The sequence below is a fragment of the Dermochelys coriacea genome, chromosome 4 (assembly GCF_009764565.3).
Source record: "Dermochelys coriacea isolate rDerCor1 chromosome 4, rDerCor1.pri.v4, whole genome shotgun sequence".
Lineage (NCBI taxonomy): Eukaryota > Metazoa > Chordata > Testudines > Dermochelyidae > Dermochelys > Dermochelys coriacea.
Window position 1 is genome coordinate 83,025,167 of NC_050071.1, and position 20,174 is coordinate 83,045,340.

Genomic DNA, 20,174 nt, shown 5'->3' on the forward strand with positions numbered 1-20,174 from the left:
CATAAGTTTGCTAACAGCAGCAGGTACATTGTGGCCACAATTCCGGAAAGCCCTTAAACATAGAATCATAGAATCATAGAATATCAGGGTTGGAAGGGACCCCAGAAGGTCATCTAGTCCAACCCCCTGCTCAAAGCAGGACCAAGTCCCAGTTAAATCATCCTAGCCAGGGCTTTGTCAAGCCTGACCTTAAAAACCTCTAAGGAAGGAGATTCTACCACCTCCCTAGGTAACGCATTCCAGTGTTTCACCACCCTCTTAGTGAAAAAGTTTTTCCTAATATCCAATCTAAACCTCCCCCATTGCAACTTGAGACCATTACTCCTCGTTCTGTCATCTGCTACCATTGAGAACAGTCTAGAGCCATCCTCTTTGAAACCCCCTTTCAGGTAGTTGAAAGCAGCTATCAAATCCCCCCTCATTCTTCTCTTTTGCAGACTAAACAATCCCAGCTCCCTCAGCCTCTCCTCATAAGTCATGTGCTCTAGACCCCTAATCATTTTTGTTGCCCTTCGCTGTACTCTCTCCAATTTATCCACATCCTTCCTGTAGTGTGGGGCCCAAAACTGGACACAGTACTCCAGATGAGGCCTCACCAGTGTCGAATAGAGGGGAACGATCACGTCCCTCGATCTGCTCGCTATGCCCCTACTTATACATCCCAAAATGCCATTGGCCTTCTTGGCAACAAGGGCACACTGCTGACTCATATCCAGCTTCTCGTCCACTGTCACCCCTAGGTCCTTTTCCGCAGAACTGCTGCCGAGCCATTCGGTCCCTAGTCTGTAGCGGTGCATTGGATTCTTCCATCCTAAGTGCAGGACCCTGCACTTATCCTTATTGAACCTCATTAGATTTCTTTTGGCCCAATCTTCCAATTTGTCTAGGTCCTTCTGTATCCTATCCCTCCCCTCCAGCGTATCTACCACTCCTCCCAGTTTAGTATCATCCGCAAATTTGCTGAGAGTGCAATCCACACCATCCTCCAGATCATTTATGAAGATATTGAACAAAACGGGCCCCAGGACCGACCCCTGGGGCACTCCACTTGACACCGGCTGCCAACTAGACATGGAGCCATTGATCACTATCCGTTGAGCCCGACAATCTAGCCAGCTTTCTACCCACCTTATAGTGCATTCATCAGCCCATACTTCCTTAACTTGCTGACAAGAATGCTGTGGGAGACCGTGTCAAAAGCTTTGCTAAAGTCAAGAAACAATACATCCACTGCTTTCCCTTCATCCACAGAACCAGTAATCTCATCATAAAAGGCGATTAGATTAGTCAGGCATGACCTTCCCTTGGTGAATCCATGCTGACTGTTCCTGATCACTTTCCTCTCCTCTAAGTGCTTCAGGATTGATTCTTTGAGGACCTGCTCCATGATTTTTCCAGGGACTGAGGTGAGGCTGACCGGCCTGTAGTTCCCAGGATCCTCCTTCTTCCCTTTTTTAAAGATGGGCACTACATTAGCCTTTTTCCAGTCATCCGGGACTTCCCCCGTTCGCCACGAGTTTTCAAAGATAATGGCCAAGGGCTCTGCAATCACAGCCGCCAATTCCCTCAGCACTCTCGGATGCAATTCGTCCGGCCCCATGGACTTGTGCACGTCCAGCTTTTCTAAATAGTCCCTAACCACCTCTATCTCTACAGAGGGCTGGCCATCTCTTCCCCATTTTGTGATGCCCAGCACAGCAGTCTGTGAGCTGACCTTGTTAGTGAAAACAGAGGCAAAAAAAGCATTGAGTACATTAGCTTTTTCCACATCCTCTGTCACTAGCTTGCCTCCCTCATTCAGTAAGGGGCCCACACTTTCCTTGGCTTTCTTCTTGTTGCCAACATACCTGAAGAAACCCTTCTTGTTACTCTTGACATCTCTTGCTAGCTGCAGCTCCAGGTGCGATGTATAAGCACATGTATAAGTGCTTTCCTGGATTAGGGGTAGGTTTCCTGAATGAGGGCCTATGTTCCCTGCATAGGCATACAGTCTCCAGGTGTTGGGATATATGCACTATATCTTTAAAACTGTAGTAGTAAGCCACGTAGGAAGGGTGGTGGGAAGGTTCTGGGCAGAAACTCTGCAGTGGAGCAGAGCAAACACTGCATCTTAAGGAATAACATAGTTTAGTTTATTTCACTAAAGCTCCTTATTCTAAGTTATAAGAAGGCCTTCTATGATTCTTTATGGCATGACACCAGAGACCCCGGCACAGGTGTTCTCTTCCCTTCCTTTCAGTGCAGCTGTGCCTCACAGAAACACAACTGGTCCCACAATATATAGCATGGAACGAAGCACATATTAGCATAATGCTTTGGTAATTATTGGCTTGGGTATGAGGCCAATGGAATATCCTGCTAACATGCACTGTATACTATATATTAAGGAACTGAGTGTCACTGCAATATTTCCATCTTCATCATATCAGGTCCTGCATTGTCACCGAAGCCATTATACGCAATGGTTATTTTTTAAGTGTGAATTTCCAGTCTGTTAAGGTTTGGATTGGTGGTCATTTTATTTAAGCAACCCTAGCAGTTACACAAAATAGCTTTTCTGTGTTGGAATTGCACACCTCTATCAGTATTAGTGGGAATTTCTATCCAGTCCATACAATGAGCACTAAACTGTCCTTGTTCTTTTGAGTCACCTTTGTGTTTGTGTGAATGGTGTGTCCGAAGAGGGAGCAAAGCATGGGAGGTTTACTGAGCCATTCTACCTGAGCAGGGAAAATGGCTGGAGGGGTTAGAGGTGGCATGCTCAGCAGTTACTTCTTACTGCTGCTCCAAAATGGAGTGGTGTGCGCTCTGTAAGGGCCAATCTGCTGGAGGGCTGATCGTACCTCCAGGGGCTGAAGACACCCTTATAGTGGGTTAGTCAGTTGTCAACCAATATCTTGTCCTGTTCCTGCCCTGATATTCTAGGGTGCTTCCTGTCCCCTCTTCACCTATATCACATGTATGAAAGACAAGCTATAATTTAAATCTATAAATATTATGAGGGAGGGGAGAGACAATATTTGGTAGGTCATGTTTGATATGAGATCCTATTGACTAGGGCAGGATTCTAAATGGGGACTGAAACACTATGGAGAGACTGTACTTTGCTGCTTCTCAGAGCAAGGAGAACAGTACACACCCAGCTATGCTTGCCACTGATAGCAACATGCTTGCTAGCTGGCTGGGCTGCTGGACATGCCCCTCTCGCTGCAGTCCACATCCCACTGCAGATATGATCGATGGACAAGAGGGCTAGTTGTGATACCTCCTACTGCTCTCGAGTCCTGGGGAGAGATCCCGCTCTCCCTACCCTTGCACATCAGCACAGCAAAGGGCAGGATTTTGCTGATAATCTGAAGTGTAGAATTTCAATATCAATACATTCTGAAAAATGCATTTCAAATAGAATGTATAGATCAGCTAAAAATAATGTGGATTGCAAAAATACAGGACACACAATGACAGAGTTCCCGAGATCATAATTTCTAGAAGAAAACCTGCTGGGGGCTCTATTTGAAAAATAGGGACAGATTGTGCTCTCACTTACTTCACTGTAAATCTGGCGTAAACCAAGTGACATCACAGGAGTTACTTCCAATTTTTGCAAATACAAATGAGAGCTGAATCTAAAGCCTTTTATACACATTTCTGATTCTTTTTATGATGACTCATTATGATTCAATGCCAGTAAATAATTAAAGACATTTCAAAACCATAACTGATGAAACTAATGATGTTTTGCAAGAGAGGTTTTATTGACTCCATTGTGTATTTTATTTAACTCATTAAGATAACACAGCAGCACTCTTGCAGAATTCACTTGATATGTTTTGGCAAATGTGGCACTAGCAAAAATTTCAGCACAGGACAAGAACATTAAAGAAAAAAATAAGAGAAGTATACTCCACAATTGATATAAAAGCCATAGATTTCCCCCTTCTTCAATTACATGATTTCAGGAAAAGCCTTATAAAGCGATCATCATAATAACTGAAGAGACACCTTTAAAGAGGGTATGTCTAAACCCAGAATTCTTTGGCAGTCCATTTTGACATTCTTACCTTGAGTAGTCTGATCACTTTTTAAAATAAAAAACTCAGGTTTGAATAGTCTTTACAAAAGACAGTCAACTCTCCGAGTCTGCCAGTAGATACATCTGTGCACACATGCTATTACAGTGTTTTGCTTACTGTGACAATCACGGTCAGTCAAACTTTTAAAAATATTGTAAATTCAAGCAATGATTAAAAAAAAAAGAGAGAGAAATGGAACAATAAACTCCTCACGGTATGAACTTTAAAACAGGATCCCTGTCAAGAGAGATCAGTTTCTACTCGTATTCACTTTGACAGTATCCTTCAAGTTTTGATTATTTTTTGTTTTCTGTTTGCGATTTTGAAGGGATGGTGTCTCTCTCAAAATTTAATGGAGACATTTTACATTCAATAATTTTGCTGCCATGGAAATTGCAAAGTGTATCATTTGAGCAGTGGAAATGGAACCTTCACTATAAATAGCCTGGAGGTCTATTCACAAAAAAGTTGCATTGCTCAAAGATAGCATAATTTTGTGACAGAACTAAATACAATTTTATAAAATGGACAGAATTCATTATTAAACATTCAGATTTTCATCTGTTGTACATAAAAATATTGTTAGTATGACATTATTTCTTAATATTATAAATGTGCAGTGCACATTTGTTATTATAAACAAAATGGAAGAGCTACTCCATTTTTCCCCCAGTGGTCATCATATTATGATGCATATATTTATTATACCATGAAGCCCTTTAATTATCAGAAAACCTTTGTCCTTGTAAGGCTCCAATTATTGAAAAAAGGGATTCTCCCTTAATATTTTTATTTTACTGCATTATATTACTTTGCTGTATTGAACACCTTATTGTAAAATAATGCTGTCACCATTTTATAACCAGATTACTATATTGTTGTGGATAGACACTTTGTCCATTTTATATTATTTATCACATATAATTATGTAAAAATAATACCCTTTCATCATGCCTTTTATATGGTAAACACTTATTCTAAACTGCATAAATAAATACTCAAAAATGAAATGACAAAGGGTTGGAAATGAAAGGAACAAGGGTGGATGACTCAATCACAAGAATAAAGGAAAGGAAGGTAATCCACCTTGGAAATACAGTGCACTATCATTGTCTTGCTTGTTGTTGTTGGTTGTATCCATGTCCTGAAAAGAGGCACTATGAGGTAGTCTTCCACAATCATTTTGGTACAGTGGACAATGAATGGAACCATCTTGAGGCAGTGGATGAAAAGGCAGGTGCATGGGACTTTTTCTAAGAGCTTTAAGTGATGAATTCCTTTCAGGTATGTCTGGAAGCAATTCAGTAATAAGTCTGTGTAATATACTGTTGTCGGGCAAGCTTCCCCTTCTCTTTTCTGCTTTAATTTGGTCACAGATATCTTTAAGAGCAGAATCTAGTGCGTTGAACACAGATGATTTGCATTTAGTCTTCTCAGTCTGTTTTTTAGGGGCTGAACTTTTTTTCCTCCGGAAAGGCACTGGACTGACTAGGAATGCTATCTTAGAGAGGCCAGATTCTGCTTCTTGTCTCCTTGGATCTTCAGTACCTTCCTGTTTAGCCCTTTCATGTTTTAACATGGTAGTGAAGCGGGTGTAGGATGCTGGGCATCGCCCCTTGCAGGAGCTGATGAGATGCTTGTGGTGGTGGTGGTGATGGTGGTGATGATGGTGATGGTGGCCTGATCCGTAAAAACTCTCAGAAGATGTAAAGGAAAAGTGGTCAAAGTCACTTTCACTACAAAAGGATGAGCCTTCTATCTGGATAAAGTCACTGAGGTCTGAGACCACTCCATCTTGATCACTGTCAGAAAACTCCAGATGTGATCTTTGTGGTTCATCACTGGTCACTTCAATATGAATTGGCACCAGAGTTTTAGGCTTGCATGTGCGTTGTACTTGAATGGCATGTCTACCTTGATTTTCCTCCTCCAACAGGGACTCGATAGAAAATCGCCGCTTTGAACATAAGCCATTTTTAGGAGGCTCTAGTGTTACTGTTGATAATGTTTCATCACCTAAATTCGGCATTGATTTTGATTTTTGAATTAATTTTTCAAATTCAGATATCCTGGTAGGCACCATGTCCCTGGGCACCTCTTCAGTAGAAGACTCTCTCCAGCCCTGAAGGATGCCTTTGTGCTGTTCTTTTTCATACTGTAATATTCTGGACTTTACAGAACAAATCACCTCAGAATTCATCAAGTCCTTGCGATTGATGCGGTGCATCTTCTTGTACATTTTTAGGAACCCTGGGGTATCATGTGCAGATCTATGACGAATTCTTGACCGACTAGTACCGTGGCTCTCAGGAACATATGGGGAGGCCCAGGTCAATGAGCAATTGCCTTTGGAATCGTCCTCGCAAATGAGAGATACCATACTTTCAGACTTGGCCTGTGCATCAGGGAAGCTATCATGATCATCTGTTAACAAATCATCACAGCTACGAGATTTCCGCTTGGGAGAGGCAGTTTCTTCTGTGCTGCTCCAGACTTCTGCATTCTGACGAGTCATTTGCCAGCCATTCTTATAATGGATTGCCCTTCTTGAATCACTTGGAACAGCCAAATGCTGTCTATAAGTGCTACGATAATCTAATTCATTTGAAGTGTTGTGGTTGTGCACTGAATAACTGAAAAGGGATGGATACACTTGGCTAATATCTCCACCTTTATAATCCATTGAGCAGCATGGTAAAAAAGAGACATTGCCAGAAATTAACGGGTTCAAAAAGGTGGAAATAATGTCAGTAAATATCAGAAGAACAGAAAAGAGAAAGCAGTTACTGTATCTAATCTAGCAATCAAGTACAGCATACATATTGCTAAAGATTAGAAGAGAAAAGCAAATAATCCATGCTAAACAATTACTTAATTTTCCAACTGTAAAAATTTACTTTATATAATTTAAACATCAGAAAGGATTCAGTGCCATAGTTTCTATTAATAATAAAACACATTTAAATATTAGAGTGTTAAGACAGTGCACATCTTTACATTAAAAGTGCCACATATAAAAAGGTACCATTGGTTCTGAAGCTGGTAGAAAGACAATACAACTACAAAAGATGTAGAGATGGGCCAAACCAAAAGTCTGGATCTGAAGACACCCTACTTCTGGGAAAGCATGAATCTAGAGGCAGAACTGAACTTTGTCTCAAGCCCATCTCAGGGACAGGAACCATAATCTATTGTTTGTACAGCACCTACCACTATGGCTTTCAATCTGGTCTGGCCTTTAGGTACTACCAAAATATAGATGTTAAAGAATAACATCAAAAATAAATGCCAAAAATGAGCAAATGTAAATTTATGTTTGACAAAAAGTTCCTGTTGTACACTTGGATTTTGACTTTTGCACACAGTTGTGTTTGGTCCAGGATGAAAGGGAAAACAATGTTGTGGATGCAAACCGTTTACCGCAGCTGCATATTTAACTAAGATGACTAAGAAAATCTCTGTATACGAATGGATGGGAGATTTCTTGTCTCTCAGGTAGCATATGTGTGTAAAACTATGTGATGAATGGATCTTGAATGGACTAGGAAGGAAAACTATAACAGCATAATATGTGAACAATGCAGCAGCCTCACTAGACACATTTCTCTGTGTACTTGTGGGTATGTTTCCTGCAGAAAGCCTCCCAAAGTTCCAACCATTTTTCCTTTTATTTCCCCTACTTAGCTGACTGTCCTTCTGAGTGAAGCTGGATATGGCTGTCTCTGGAACCCATCAGTGTTGCTCCCCAGCTGGCTGCCAGGTTCACTCTGCAGTGCTCTTGCCCAAGTAATGAACTAATCTTGAATCCCAAATGTGGGCCATCCACATGACACTATGTGACAACTACCTTGAGATGCTAACCTGCTCTTAAGCTTTCTGATGTGCATTAAGGTTACTTGTCCTGAAAAAGGTTCACTGTATTAACAACTTAAATGTAGAACTCCACAGTGCAACTTCATAACTCATGCCTTGTTAGAAAACCTGCTTCTTTGCTATTAAGAGCAGCCTCTCTGTAACAATGGCTCCTGCTTACTCAACACATCTTATTCAACACATCTACATCCCTATTTGCTGTAGGTAAAATGTTTTTACTATTTTTTACTCTTCTTACACTCACAGGACCAACAGAAGAAATGCGCTGGATTCTACTTCATTTGCATTATTAGCAGAAATAATAGCTAAATTCCAAATGAAATATTTTCAAAATGCCCAAGGACTTATAAATAAAAGTCAATGGAATTTGTGCACCTAGATGGCGTAGGTGCTTTTGAAAATCTCTCCCCAAGCTGAAAGGTCAGTCATTTACACCCATGAAACCACAATGAAGGAAATGGGTTTACACAGGTGTCAGTGGGGGCATAATCTAAAAACAATAGGGTGCATTGCACTGGGGTAATTGAAGATATAATTTAGCCTGCAGAATCTGGGGATGATGTGCAAGAACCAAAGAATTCAATTTGTTTTTCAGATCCAAGGTTGAGTTTTCAGGGCTGAAAGTTAGAAAAGCCATACTTTTACTTCTAACCTGAGCAAATTTGATCTTGAAGTCACTGAGAGTCAAGTCAGAGTCACTTTTCACAACAGAAATGCTACAAAATTCAGTTCAGGATACAGATTTCAAAGAGCCCATAGTCTGGGTTGGTCAAATTTGAATAAAACAGAAATCACCGGCAAAATTAAAATCTGGATCTGGATTTCAAACATTTGCAGAGTTCAGGATGTTTGGATCTAGGGTTTTGATTCAGACTTCTCTCCACTCATTATTTTTACTTAAAATACATTAACTTCATATGCCTTTTAAAGAGACAATCTGAAATGATATATTGATCAAAAATCTTATAACACACTTTTTACTTGAAAGAGTATTTGACTTCAAGAAATTTAATATTTTAGTAGGGTACCATTTATTTATGAGAGAATGGAATATAGCGTTGCTCCAGGTTGGATACCCATATAAATAATACTCAATTTTGTGGAAAATGCTCTACAGTGATCCATCCCGCAATACAGAGAATACTCGTACCTTAATGCTTGCTGTGATTAGCTATGCTTGTTTTCCTATTACTCATCCTCCAACATCTTCCCTACTATTTGTTTGCCTTGTCCACTTGTTCTGTTCTGTTGTAACCTAGGCTGTAAGCTCTTATGGGCTTTTACAAGTTTATACAGTGCCTAGCACAATGAGGCTCTGATTGGAAATGTCAGACACTACTATAATGCAAATAAATGAATAATAATAAGAGGATCATGGGGGAGGTGCAGAACTATATATGCACTCCGAATGTAAAAAATCACTAATATCTTGAAACCTTTTGTCTTACTTTAAAGAAACAAAACCCGTTTGCAGGTAAGAAATACTAGACATATAAGGAGGAGGGGTTTGAGTGACTGGCAATTAAAAAAGAATCATCTTACATAAGAATCAGAAACTATATGGGTTGTATCTTACCCACTAACTATTGAATTTTTGACAAAATTCATCATCTCATTTCATACTGGGGCACTTTCTTTTTTGAATTAGATTCCTAGAACTTATCAGCTGCCAAGAATCAGATGTAGGTTTGAAGGAGGAAAGGAAAGTTTTAAGGATTTATTTGCATGGCAGTGATCTTTAATACTGTTTCTCTTACTTCACGTTCTGTGCATACTAGAAGAGTTTTAAAAATTACAAATAATCTCATAAGTGCTGGCAAGAAAGCAATGTATGAAATGTAGTTTTATGAAATTATATAAAATTTTACAAATCACATTCTTTTTTGACTGATTTTCTTTGAATACATATACAGTAGATACTACATATGAAAAATAAATCCAGGTTTGAATCAGCCTGAAATAACAGAGTCAAGAACAAACAGGTTAGCCTTTCATTAGAAACTAAAGGCTGTTGTTTTTTCTTCTGTGTCTGAGCAACAGCATATAGTAACTGGCAGTTATTACTAACATTTAATACCGTATGCAATAAAAACTCAGTATTAACAAGGTTATTGTCTGTTCGCTAATCTGCTTGTCTCTTACCTTTTGCTCTTGATGGAGAAGAAGGAGAAGAGCTAGTTAAAGGTTTTCTAAGAGTAGTGTGTATGCCCTGCATATCTGCATGGCCCAGGCTAGTCCTGTTTGCATTTTGATCACTGTGCACCCTCTGATGACTTACAGCAGGCTCCGACTTCCTCCTTTTTCTGTAGTCACTTGCAGAACTAAAGAAATAATCAATATTAGTGCCAGTCTAAACCCTGTGAGCAGGGCTCATTTGAATACTTTCTCTTCAGGGATCAATAAGCAGGGCCCTTAGCTGTGACCCACTTAACAGTTCCAACACTGCGTGAATGAACAGACTAAAAATATATGAAGACACTGTTCGCAGCTCCCCCAAGAACTGCATACTTTGCAGAATGAAGCCCCATTTGTACTAAAGCTGACAAAAAAATGAAAATCTATTTTCAGGAAAAAATTCCGAATTTTGAAGCCATTTCATCTTTAAAAGTTTTGAAAAGGTTTGACCCTTTCTTTTGTTTATCCAAAATTTTTCACTTTCTTCCCTGATATTTTTTATCTAAAACATTATTAACATGATTAAAATGTTTACTGAAACATTTCCGTAAATATTTTCAAGGTTATTTTAAGAGACGCTACATTACATTTTTTGTGAACAAACTTTCAACATTGTTGACAAATTTTTGCACAAAAGGCCATGTTTTGACTGAAGGACTTTGTTTAAAATATTTCAGTCTCTAGTTTTGGTAGTTTGCTTCTTCCCAGGCTTTGCTGCTCTGCCAGGGGCACGGGCAGCTTTGCCCCTGCAGCATCTCTTGGTGCTGGGAGGCTGCCCTGTGTGCTGTAGGTGGCACAACAGCTATGTCCACTCTCTGACCGCAACCCAGTCCTTCATCTTATACAATGGTGGAAATGTTAGCTTTCAACAGGGGATGTGGGTGTATGTCCCTTGATTCCGTCCAAAGAAAGTTCCTCCCTCTGCTGCATGTTGGTGGGCATGTTGGCTTGCTCTGGCCTTACTCAGTGTCTCTTTTTGTCCCACCCACTTGCATTGTCCCACCCTTGGTTTGCAATGCCTGTTCAGAACCAGTAAGCAGAGGACTGAACTGCTGTTGGCACTGAAGCAGACGTAGGCAGTTCCTGGGCTGTGTAAGTGACTCTGGCCTTGCTTGGGATAACTGTCTAAGACAGCCTCTATGCTTCAGCACTTGCAAATGACCAGTCCCCATGCTACACTGGCTTAAGGTGACCAAATTTCCCAAAGGGAAAACAGGATACCATGTGGTGCAAGCCTGAACTCTTCCACCTGCCCCTCCCTCTCAAGGGAATGGCACAAGCTCCTTACCCAAGAACCTCTGCCTGCAGGTGCAGGACAGGGGACAGGCAGGGTCTGTCGAACAGCGACGCACATACTAGATAGGGTGACCATATTTCCCAACTGCTGGGGCCACCACCTGAGCTCTGCCTACTCTCCCCTCCCCCTTCCCCCTCCTGTGGTGCTGCTCACCCGAGCCCTGCCTCCCCCGTCCTGTGGTGACTGGTATTGCCGCTAGTCCGTCCCCCACCCCGCATGGTCCTCCACAACCCACTTTTTTGACAAAAGTGGACATTTGTCCCCTTTGCTCTTGCCAATTGATTTATTCAGCAAAAGCCAATGGGACAAATGTCCACTTTTGCCAAAAAAGTCGGGATGACCGGGACAGGGCTTTAAAAAGGGACTTTTCCGGCCAAAACAGGACATATGGTCACCGTACACAGGCTCCTTGCATGAACTGTGCTCTTTGTCCTATCATTCTCCCCCATAATTTGTTCCAAGCCCTGTAGCCGTCCTTCATTTTTGCTGCTAGCAATGAGGAGCACCAAGGTGCAGGGATTGCAGCAGCAGTAATCAAGGTTCCCATGTGAATAGCACAATCCTGCCCTGCCAGGAAAGTTTCAGGTTTCAAAGTCAGTGACGAGGCTGGAATAGACGGCCAGGTACGTGGAGCTGAGTACAGCTACAGCCAGCAAAACTTTCCTGGGCTGAATGCTGGGAAGGGATGAAGGGATTGCAGAGTTCCTTTAGGTCAGAAGCAGTGGTAAGGACATGAGACATTATCATCCACAAGAGACGTTATGTTATCATCATCTTCCACACGAGCCTTAGACCCAGTGCAGACCTGTCGTCACCTCACATCTTTGCTCTTCCCTACACATTTTGGCAAGCCCTCTATATATTTGGTCTCTATGGTGTGGATACACTACAAAAATTTGCTGGCATAGCTATCTCATTTGGGAGTGTGAAAAAAAAATATCCCACACTCCATTCACATAATTACACTGGCAAAAACTCTAATGTAGACGCAGTTATACTGGCAAAAAAGTCCTTTTATCCATGTGCCTTATTCTGCTCAGGGAACTGGTTTAAACTATACTATCGAAAGAACTCTTTTGCTGGACTAAGCTGTGTTTACACTAGGGGGTTTGCCTGTATAGTATACTTATACTGGCAAAGCCATTTTAAGTATAGACAAGGCTTAGAAAGCTGAGCTATGATACAGGAAATAAAAAACAGTCATGGGGTAGGCCTAAGAAAGGACAGATTAGAGGAAACCCTTGAAAAAGATCAGTAGAAAAGAATGGGATTTCATGCACTCAAGAGTACAGGGATCTTGTTTTGGGATCCAGTGTCACCGCTTAAATAGACAAATGTATCAAACAGCCACAGATTGTTTTGCATGATGAGGAGACAGTTAATTGAAGGTGTTGCAGGGTTATTCTTTTTTCATTTTTAAATTAGGTAATAGATTTAATTTAAGGGTTAACACAAGTAGGTGTTGTGAAATACAGGAGTTTTAAAGAGGGATTTGAATGAAGAGAGTCTGGTACTTTTGCACACTGGGATGGGAGTTCTAAGCACAAAAACGAGAATAGGAGAATGATATGAAGAGAGAAGTGAGGTTGGATGCTTGGGTGAAGCAAAGAAGAGGCGTAATAAAAAATGAGCACAAAGATGTTGGGAGAGGTTGAGTACTGTATGCAGGGCATTGAAAATGAGGGATAGAGGCTACACATTAATACAGACGGTGAAGGATGCCAGTGGAGGGGTTTGAAGGATTGGGTGACATTCTGAATAGCAGGAAATACATCCTTCTAAAACAAAAGGAAGAACTGCAAATCTCAGGAGAACCCATACTCAATATTTTGTCATTATCTCATATGTGGGATGCTGTAGGCTGGATCCCAAGAAGTGCTATGCAAGTGAAGAGTGCCCTCAACTCCCATTGACTTCAGGATGCTCAACAGGCCTCTAGCCTCTGTGAGACTGGTCAGCTTGTCTACTGCAAGGACACATCGTGTTTCTTACCTAGAAGGTCTATCCAGGCCTTTGTCTGGAGAAGGGTGATATAAGGAGGTCTGTGAAAACAAATAGTTCAATCTGTTAAACTTTTGCACTGGAAAAAAGTGTGATATTTTCCATGGATATTGTCTGGGACCATTCATTAAATTAATGACCCAATGATGAGCCCCATAAAAATCAGACTATCATGATTAATGTCCTATGCACTGCAGACTACAGGTTCAATGATATTTCACAAGAGAATTTATACCGTTTTTAAAAGAGCTCCATAAAATTTCTTATCACACTTTTAGTTATATCTTTCCATTTAAAATACCAATCCAGACCTTTCTATTCGCTTTTGCATAATTTGCTACATTGTGGTTGAGATTGATTAAAAGTGGAAATATATAAAATCTAAAAAGAAAATTTTCATCTGCATATAAAGATGCACAGAATTTCCTCCAATTACTCACCAAAGTATCAATGTCAATTAAAGCTGGAAACTCTTCATAAATGTAGCTGAAAGAGCCATCGTTTGCTGGCCGTTCTAAATTCATTTTAAGAACCGTTCTTTTCACAAAGGCCTAATGCCTTTTCATTGCTTTAACAGTAGCTATTGCATGCTCTTGAAAGATGGAATGCAGTGCTACCCTGAAATATTTTTAACTTGTCAACGTAAATCCCATATTAAGTGACAACTACTTTTAAACCACTCACTTAATAGGTTTCAAGACTGCAGCCAGAATTAGAGTTATGTAGCATTAGTTTGTGGTAGCTAGAAAAGGAATCGTCTTGTCCCCATGGTGCCTCTTCATGGGCACAAAGTTAGGTCAGTGAAATGTTAAACATTTCATGCTATATCATTTCAAAGATGACCCAGTGAACTGGAAATAGAATTTTGACATGGCTTTATAAGCTGCAGGATCCACTTTTCTCTGTATAGAAAAGTATAGGGTGGGCTGAAATCATATAGAAAAATTATGGTCTTCTTAAATGCTTTGTCATTTTTTAAAAAATGATTGGATATCAATTTTTAAAAAATGATTGGATTCAAAGTTCATTAACAAATATAGCCCAACTAATTTTTAGTAACTGACATGTAATCACACCTCTAGAGATCGTCCTTGGTTTAAGAAACATTTAGGAATAGATTTTGCATTACTACAGACATTCAGCACAACATGTGCATTCTATAATCACAGTCAACAATACCTAAATATAATGGGTTCTGTAGTGACCAGATATACCCAAGATTCTTCAGAGACAGTAGACTGTAATTAGTTTTCAATAGCCCTCATTCTTTAGATCCAGATCACATACTAAACAATTCCACGAAAACACAAACAAACATAATTTACTAGATTATTCACTAAACATCACATTTTAAAAGCAGAGAAAGCCACACAAATTTGGATAAAATATGAACATAACATTGCTTAAAACTTGCACTAAATTGATCCCAAATTTTTCCAGACATTTTAAACAGCTTCATTAACTTGATTCAGAACTTTCTGGTTTTAGATAGGAATGGAAGTTGAGATGAAAGTAGCTGAAAGTAATTGAAGCTCTTTCCTCTGAAACTGATCTTGCAGATTAGCGCTGGATGAGGACCAAATCTTGTGGATGTTTATCTGAAATGAACTTTTTGCATTACTCATCAATAATTATTTGAATTCATCATCATTATTAATAAATACCTATACTACTGTAGTGTCCAGAGTCCCCAGTCGGGATCAAGGTCCCATTGTGCTAGGTGCTGTACAAACACAGTCTCTGCTGCACAGAATTTACAAATTGAAGACAAGGATGAAGAGACAGGATACCATCTACTACGTACGTTTTTTATGCATTTGAAAAAAGTTTTGATTACTAAAAATACATAACCTAAGTGCCAGCTATCATCGTTTTGCCCCATAACCAAAAGACAGTTATTGGTTTTGCTCTTATATACATTATGGCAGAACTGGATCCAGTGGAGACCTTTATTATTTACAGTGTATAATCTAAGGGCAATATCCTGCTATCAGTTTTTGCATGCTGCTTTTGGTCAGCTGATTTCAATTGGGAGCGCCACAAGTGGATCAGTGGTAGGATATAATGTTAACAGACATGACCGTAACAAGTCTGAGGTTTCACTGGAAGACAGCATAGCCTTGTGGATAGGACATTAGGTATGGACTCAGAAGACCCAGATTGTATTCCCAGATCTGCCACTGGACTGCTGTGTGACCTTGGGCAAGTCTCGCCGCCGCTCTGTGCCTCAGTTTCCCCATATATAAAATTGGGATAAAGATAGTATCTTTGTAAAGTGCTTGGATATGTACTGATGAAAAATGCTATAGAAGAGTTAGCTACTGTTATTTCTAGTCACTGCTAGATTTTAATATGCTGTGGTAAACCCAGGACAAATAGGTACAAAGGGGGGGTAGTAATTAGTCCCAGTATTTAGTAAATAGGCCCCTCCCTATCCACTGAGGAGAGATAACCAAGGGGCAATAAGGTTCAGCTGGAAAAGGGGTTGCTAGGGAACCAATTAGGTTCAGCTGACTCCAACTACTTGGGACCCTTTTAAACCCTCCTCTGGGTGGAAGGAGGGGAGGAGTGAGGGGAGCAGGGAAACTGCCAGTAGGCTGTTTGCAGCAAGACACCAAACCTTCCCAGTAGGGAGGCTGCACTCACTCCCCAGAAGGGAGGGAAAATAAGCTTAAGGGACTGACTGAGGAGAGGAGTAGCAGGACCCTGTGCCACCTATAAGGATTTGCCTTGCCCCAAACCTGAGTCTCCAAGGCTATAAAGGATGAAAACTGGCTTTTCAAAGGAAAAGAACATATTTGTTTCTCTCACAATTTTCTAATTTTTCAGTGGAACATCTAAAATTTAAAATTTTTAGTAAAAACAAAAACATTTTCATTTTCAAAAAAATTCCCCCAAAATTGCAGAAAATCGAAAAAAAAAATTTAAAAATTCCCATTCAAAATGTACATTTTTGACCAGCTTTCAAAATTTACAATAGGTATTCCCATTTTGTTCTCTTTCAATTCATTCTGAAATGAAACGAGCTGTGGGATTAAATTGGGAATCCTCCATGAAAACTGTTCCATTTCAAAGTTTTCACTATTTCTGTGTTCACATCAACTAATCTTGCCATCCATGCACAGGCAAAAAATACTGCCAAACGAAGAACACAAGTTTTCTACAGGCCATATATTCCTACACTGGGGTATTCTTGGGGAAGTCCTTGGAGTCCCTTTGTTAAAATTCTGTCACCACACTGAAGGGAGACCTGGGACAATTTCACTACCTGTGATGGAGTTGATCCCTCTGGATACTGTTATAGCATCTTGACAGCGATGACTTCTTAAACTGCTTCAGAAGAGCAAATGGCATACTGTTGACATGCACCAGATTGCACCTAATGGCAGGTATTTTCATTTATTTTAAATAGATGGGAAAAAAGAATTGAATCCTTTGTCCCTCATCCTTCCTTTCTGCAGTGCATGCACCATTGGAAAACAAGGCTTATCAAACTAAGGGGAAATATTTTTGTGGAAACACATGTTAAAATACTGGTGGCATACCACTGTGCTCCTGTGCCACAGAGAGAAGAGGATAGCTGAAAATGAAAACAAAATAGGATGCCTAAGCACTTGTGCTACACAAAGGGCCTTACTGGCATGGTGTTATGCCCAAAACAACCCCAAAACATATGCAACACGAGAGCATGATGGATGTACATGCAACCAAAAAGTGCTGTCTGATATACAATAGGCAGTAGTAGGTGACAGCAAAAGTAATATGTATGATACCACTGGTATCTGGAGTAAGTTATTACAGGAGCTAGGCTTTGCACATTAACATTGCCTCAGGCAACATTAACTTGCAATGTGTGGCTTATACATATAGCAGATTTCCCTATTCCTCATCCATTGCTCCTACCAGCTTTGGTCATAAGGCACTGTGCTGAAGCATACACATTCATGGAATGATGGATGGTGTGGACCACTGTTCCCAGAAGTATGGCTCTGTCCACATGGCATGACTCCTTTAGCAATGGCCCTTTCGGTGGACGACTGTACCACTATTGCTGGTCATGTGCCTGGCTTTTTCTAACATTAGGAGCATACATCAGCAAAGATGGTGCTTCACAAATTGCTACAAATTGTGTCCTTTTCCCATGAAGCTTTTTGTGTACCCCATATACACCCTTTCCCATGGGAGGAGAGCTTTCAGTTCTTAGAACAGTCCTTTTTGGACATGACAATACAAATTATGTTTTAAATTAGCTTCTCTTTTGTTTCTTACAGACACACTTTTTTCTGCTAACAACGGAAAGATATTGCTTGCAGATTTCAATGTCCCAGAGAAAGATGGGTCTCCAAATCTTTTTGTCATCTGGCTTGCTAATGTGCTAATTCATTACTTTATATTGTTGCCTGCTGCTAGCTGATTAGTGTAATGCATTTTGGAAGAGATAAAATAATTAGTGAATTGGATTAAAAAAATGAGAAACGGAAATAGCTGAATGCAGACCTAAGTCTCTGAGGCCTGGTAAACCATATGAAGAAATCATTTTATCAGTAGATTAGAGTGAAGTTTACAGTGAGAAACTAGTCCCAATAATCCATGTTTTGCAGGGAACAAAGCATCACAATACAACCTCTCCATATGCTGCTGAAATAGAGGACTGCATTTCTGAGCCAAATCTACTACCAAGCTCTATTAATAATACTTCAATGTTTTCATAGATATTAAACCTGTTTATAGATCTCATGAAATTGTCCTTATTTCATTTTCTAAAGATTTGGAATTAATTTAGGGCTGATGAAGAATGCCACCCTGGCATGTTCAAAAATCATGAGTCAGATATTTTAAAAACATTACAAAACTTGAATGCTTTTTATTTGCTCCCTGGCTTTTAAGCCTTTATGATTCATGTTTTCAAACTTTTTTCTGCAACCAGGAGGGCTAGAAACTTACTTATTAAAAAAATGGAGGTTGAGATTCTCAAATAAGCTACCTGACTCCAGAAGCTGGGATTCTAAAACTAACCCCAAATATTGCAATGCATGGAATACAATTGTGAGAATTTGCCAATACTGAGGAAGTTACACTCATAGGCATAGAAACCAAAGTCCTCTGTTTATTTGCACAACATAACAGAGCAGGGACCTCAGCAGTTTTGTATGTTTTCCCACACTGTCCCACTCATGCATGTCAAGCATGTGGAGGGACCACATTTATATGAGGTAAATAAAGGTAACTTAGCTCCCACACCCAGTCTTGCTCTCAGGACTGACAACATGTGGCTGTCTAATCTATATTGCACCAATCATAATCATACAGTAGGCACTAATAAAAAAGTTTGAGCTGAAGTGTGGTCCTAGTTAGAACTTTGCTTACTGACATAACAGTTGCAGATTAATACTAAAGGTGGATTTTCTTGTGATATCCCCTTTCCTCTAGAAATCAGAGTGAGACCATCAATTCACATGGTATTAGCCACCCAACAACAGAGAGAGCGATGACTTTAGATCACTTGTAGTGGCCCTTCAAGGAGTACATACTGTGGGGAATACAATATAAACTCCAGCCAAACCTGAACCAAGGAGGACAGAGCCCATTAAAAATGTGAAGAACTGCTATGCCAGCTGGGGCTGGTAGTTGAACAACAATTTTTGCTACCCAGCATTGGGGCCAGACTGTGATTGGATGTAACATAGCCCCTCACCCCGCCTTGATCCACAGAAGGGCCCATCACATTAGTAGCCCCTGTGAGTAGGGACTGCTCAATCTTTGTTCTTTCCCATGAGCAAATCATCAGGGCCCGAAGTAGGGAGGGCCTTGTCCCCCGGTCAGCAGCCCAACAAGTCAGAGCCCTAGTCTTTATGAATCATAGAGGGATTGTGCCCCCTGAGGTACACTCTCTCTGGGTGCTCTCAGGGGCAACATGACTTCATCCTGTCTCCTATGATGGCCTGTGTGTAAATCACACAATTGAACCCTTACCTTTTAAGCTTTTAGTTTATTCTCCAACAAACTCTCCAGGCTGGTAAACAAGTACATGAGTGTGATCAAACTAAGACAGACAAAAGTGCATGCTGGCTGCCTTATGTGAGCTCTTTCCTATCCTCCCTTCAAGACACCGAATCACTTTGATCTTATCCTTCCTTTTCTCTTTGTGTTTGCCTCCCTCTTCGAAGCATTTTGTGCATATGAAAGAAGCTATAGTACACTGCATTGTACTAACTTACACTATAGTTTTACATTTTCATGTATAGGATCCTCTAAAAATAAGTGAAGAGTGTATACATTTGACTGCTTACAAAGCTCCGACAGGTGAAGCTGTGTAAAAGGCGCTAAAGGAGGGAGGATGTGCTCTTTGTGGTGGAAGGCATTATGTCTCGGAAGGACAGGAGCTGGTATCAATGTTTCTAGTAACAGTGTAGGGATCCTGTTCATTAGTTGCTACATGCCATTGTCTTTTTTGCCACCTCCAGGAGCTGTCCAATGCACAGCAAGCCACATCCATTAACCCACCTACACATACTCTCTGGGATGTTCAGTACTACCTAAAGTTCTTGTGTCCCTACTCCCTATACTGCCAACTAATAAAAGGGTAATTTGTAAAATAGTTCAATATGTGAATTAAGCTTTACAAAATGTTAATTTTTTTCAGCAAAGCACTTCAGCACATTCTTAATTCCTCCTTATTCAGAAAAGCACGTAATTAGGTGCTTAAAGTTAAGCACTTATCTGATTGCTTTCCTGACCAGGGGATGTTTTGCCAA

The 20,174-nt window shown here is 40.3% G+C and overlaps 1 protein-coding gene across 10 annotated transcripts in view; it reads right to left on the reverse strand.

Annotated features, from left to right (window-relative positions):
* The window catches only part of SORBS2 (sorbin and SH3 domain containing 2), a 272,899-nt gene that overhangs the window by 33,931 nt on the left and 218,794 nt on the right, over positions 1-20,174 (reverse strand). For 6 of the 10 annotated variants that reach the window (XM_043513619.1, XM_038400107.2, XM_038400114.2 and 3 more), the window contains 3 exons: positions 13,411-13,460; positions 10,089-10,267; positions 5,160-6,743 (listed from right to left, as the gene is read on the reverse strand). In XM_043513619.1, the coding sequence (XP_043369554.1) occupies positions 5,160-6,743; positions 10,089-10,267; positions 13,411-13,460 (1,813 nt within the window). The remainder of the gene's footprint in view (positions 1-5,159; positions 6,744-10,088; positions 10,268-13,410; positions 13,461-20,174) is intronic. The other 4 variants (XM_043513624.1, XM_043513623.1, XM_043513622.1 and 1 more) reach the window with 1 other exon arrangement.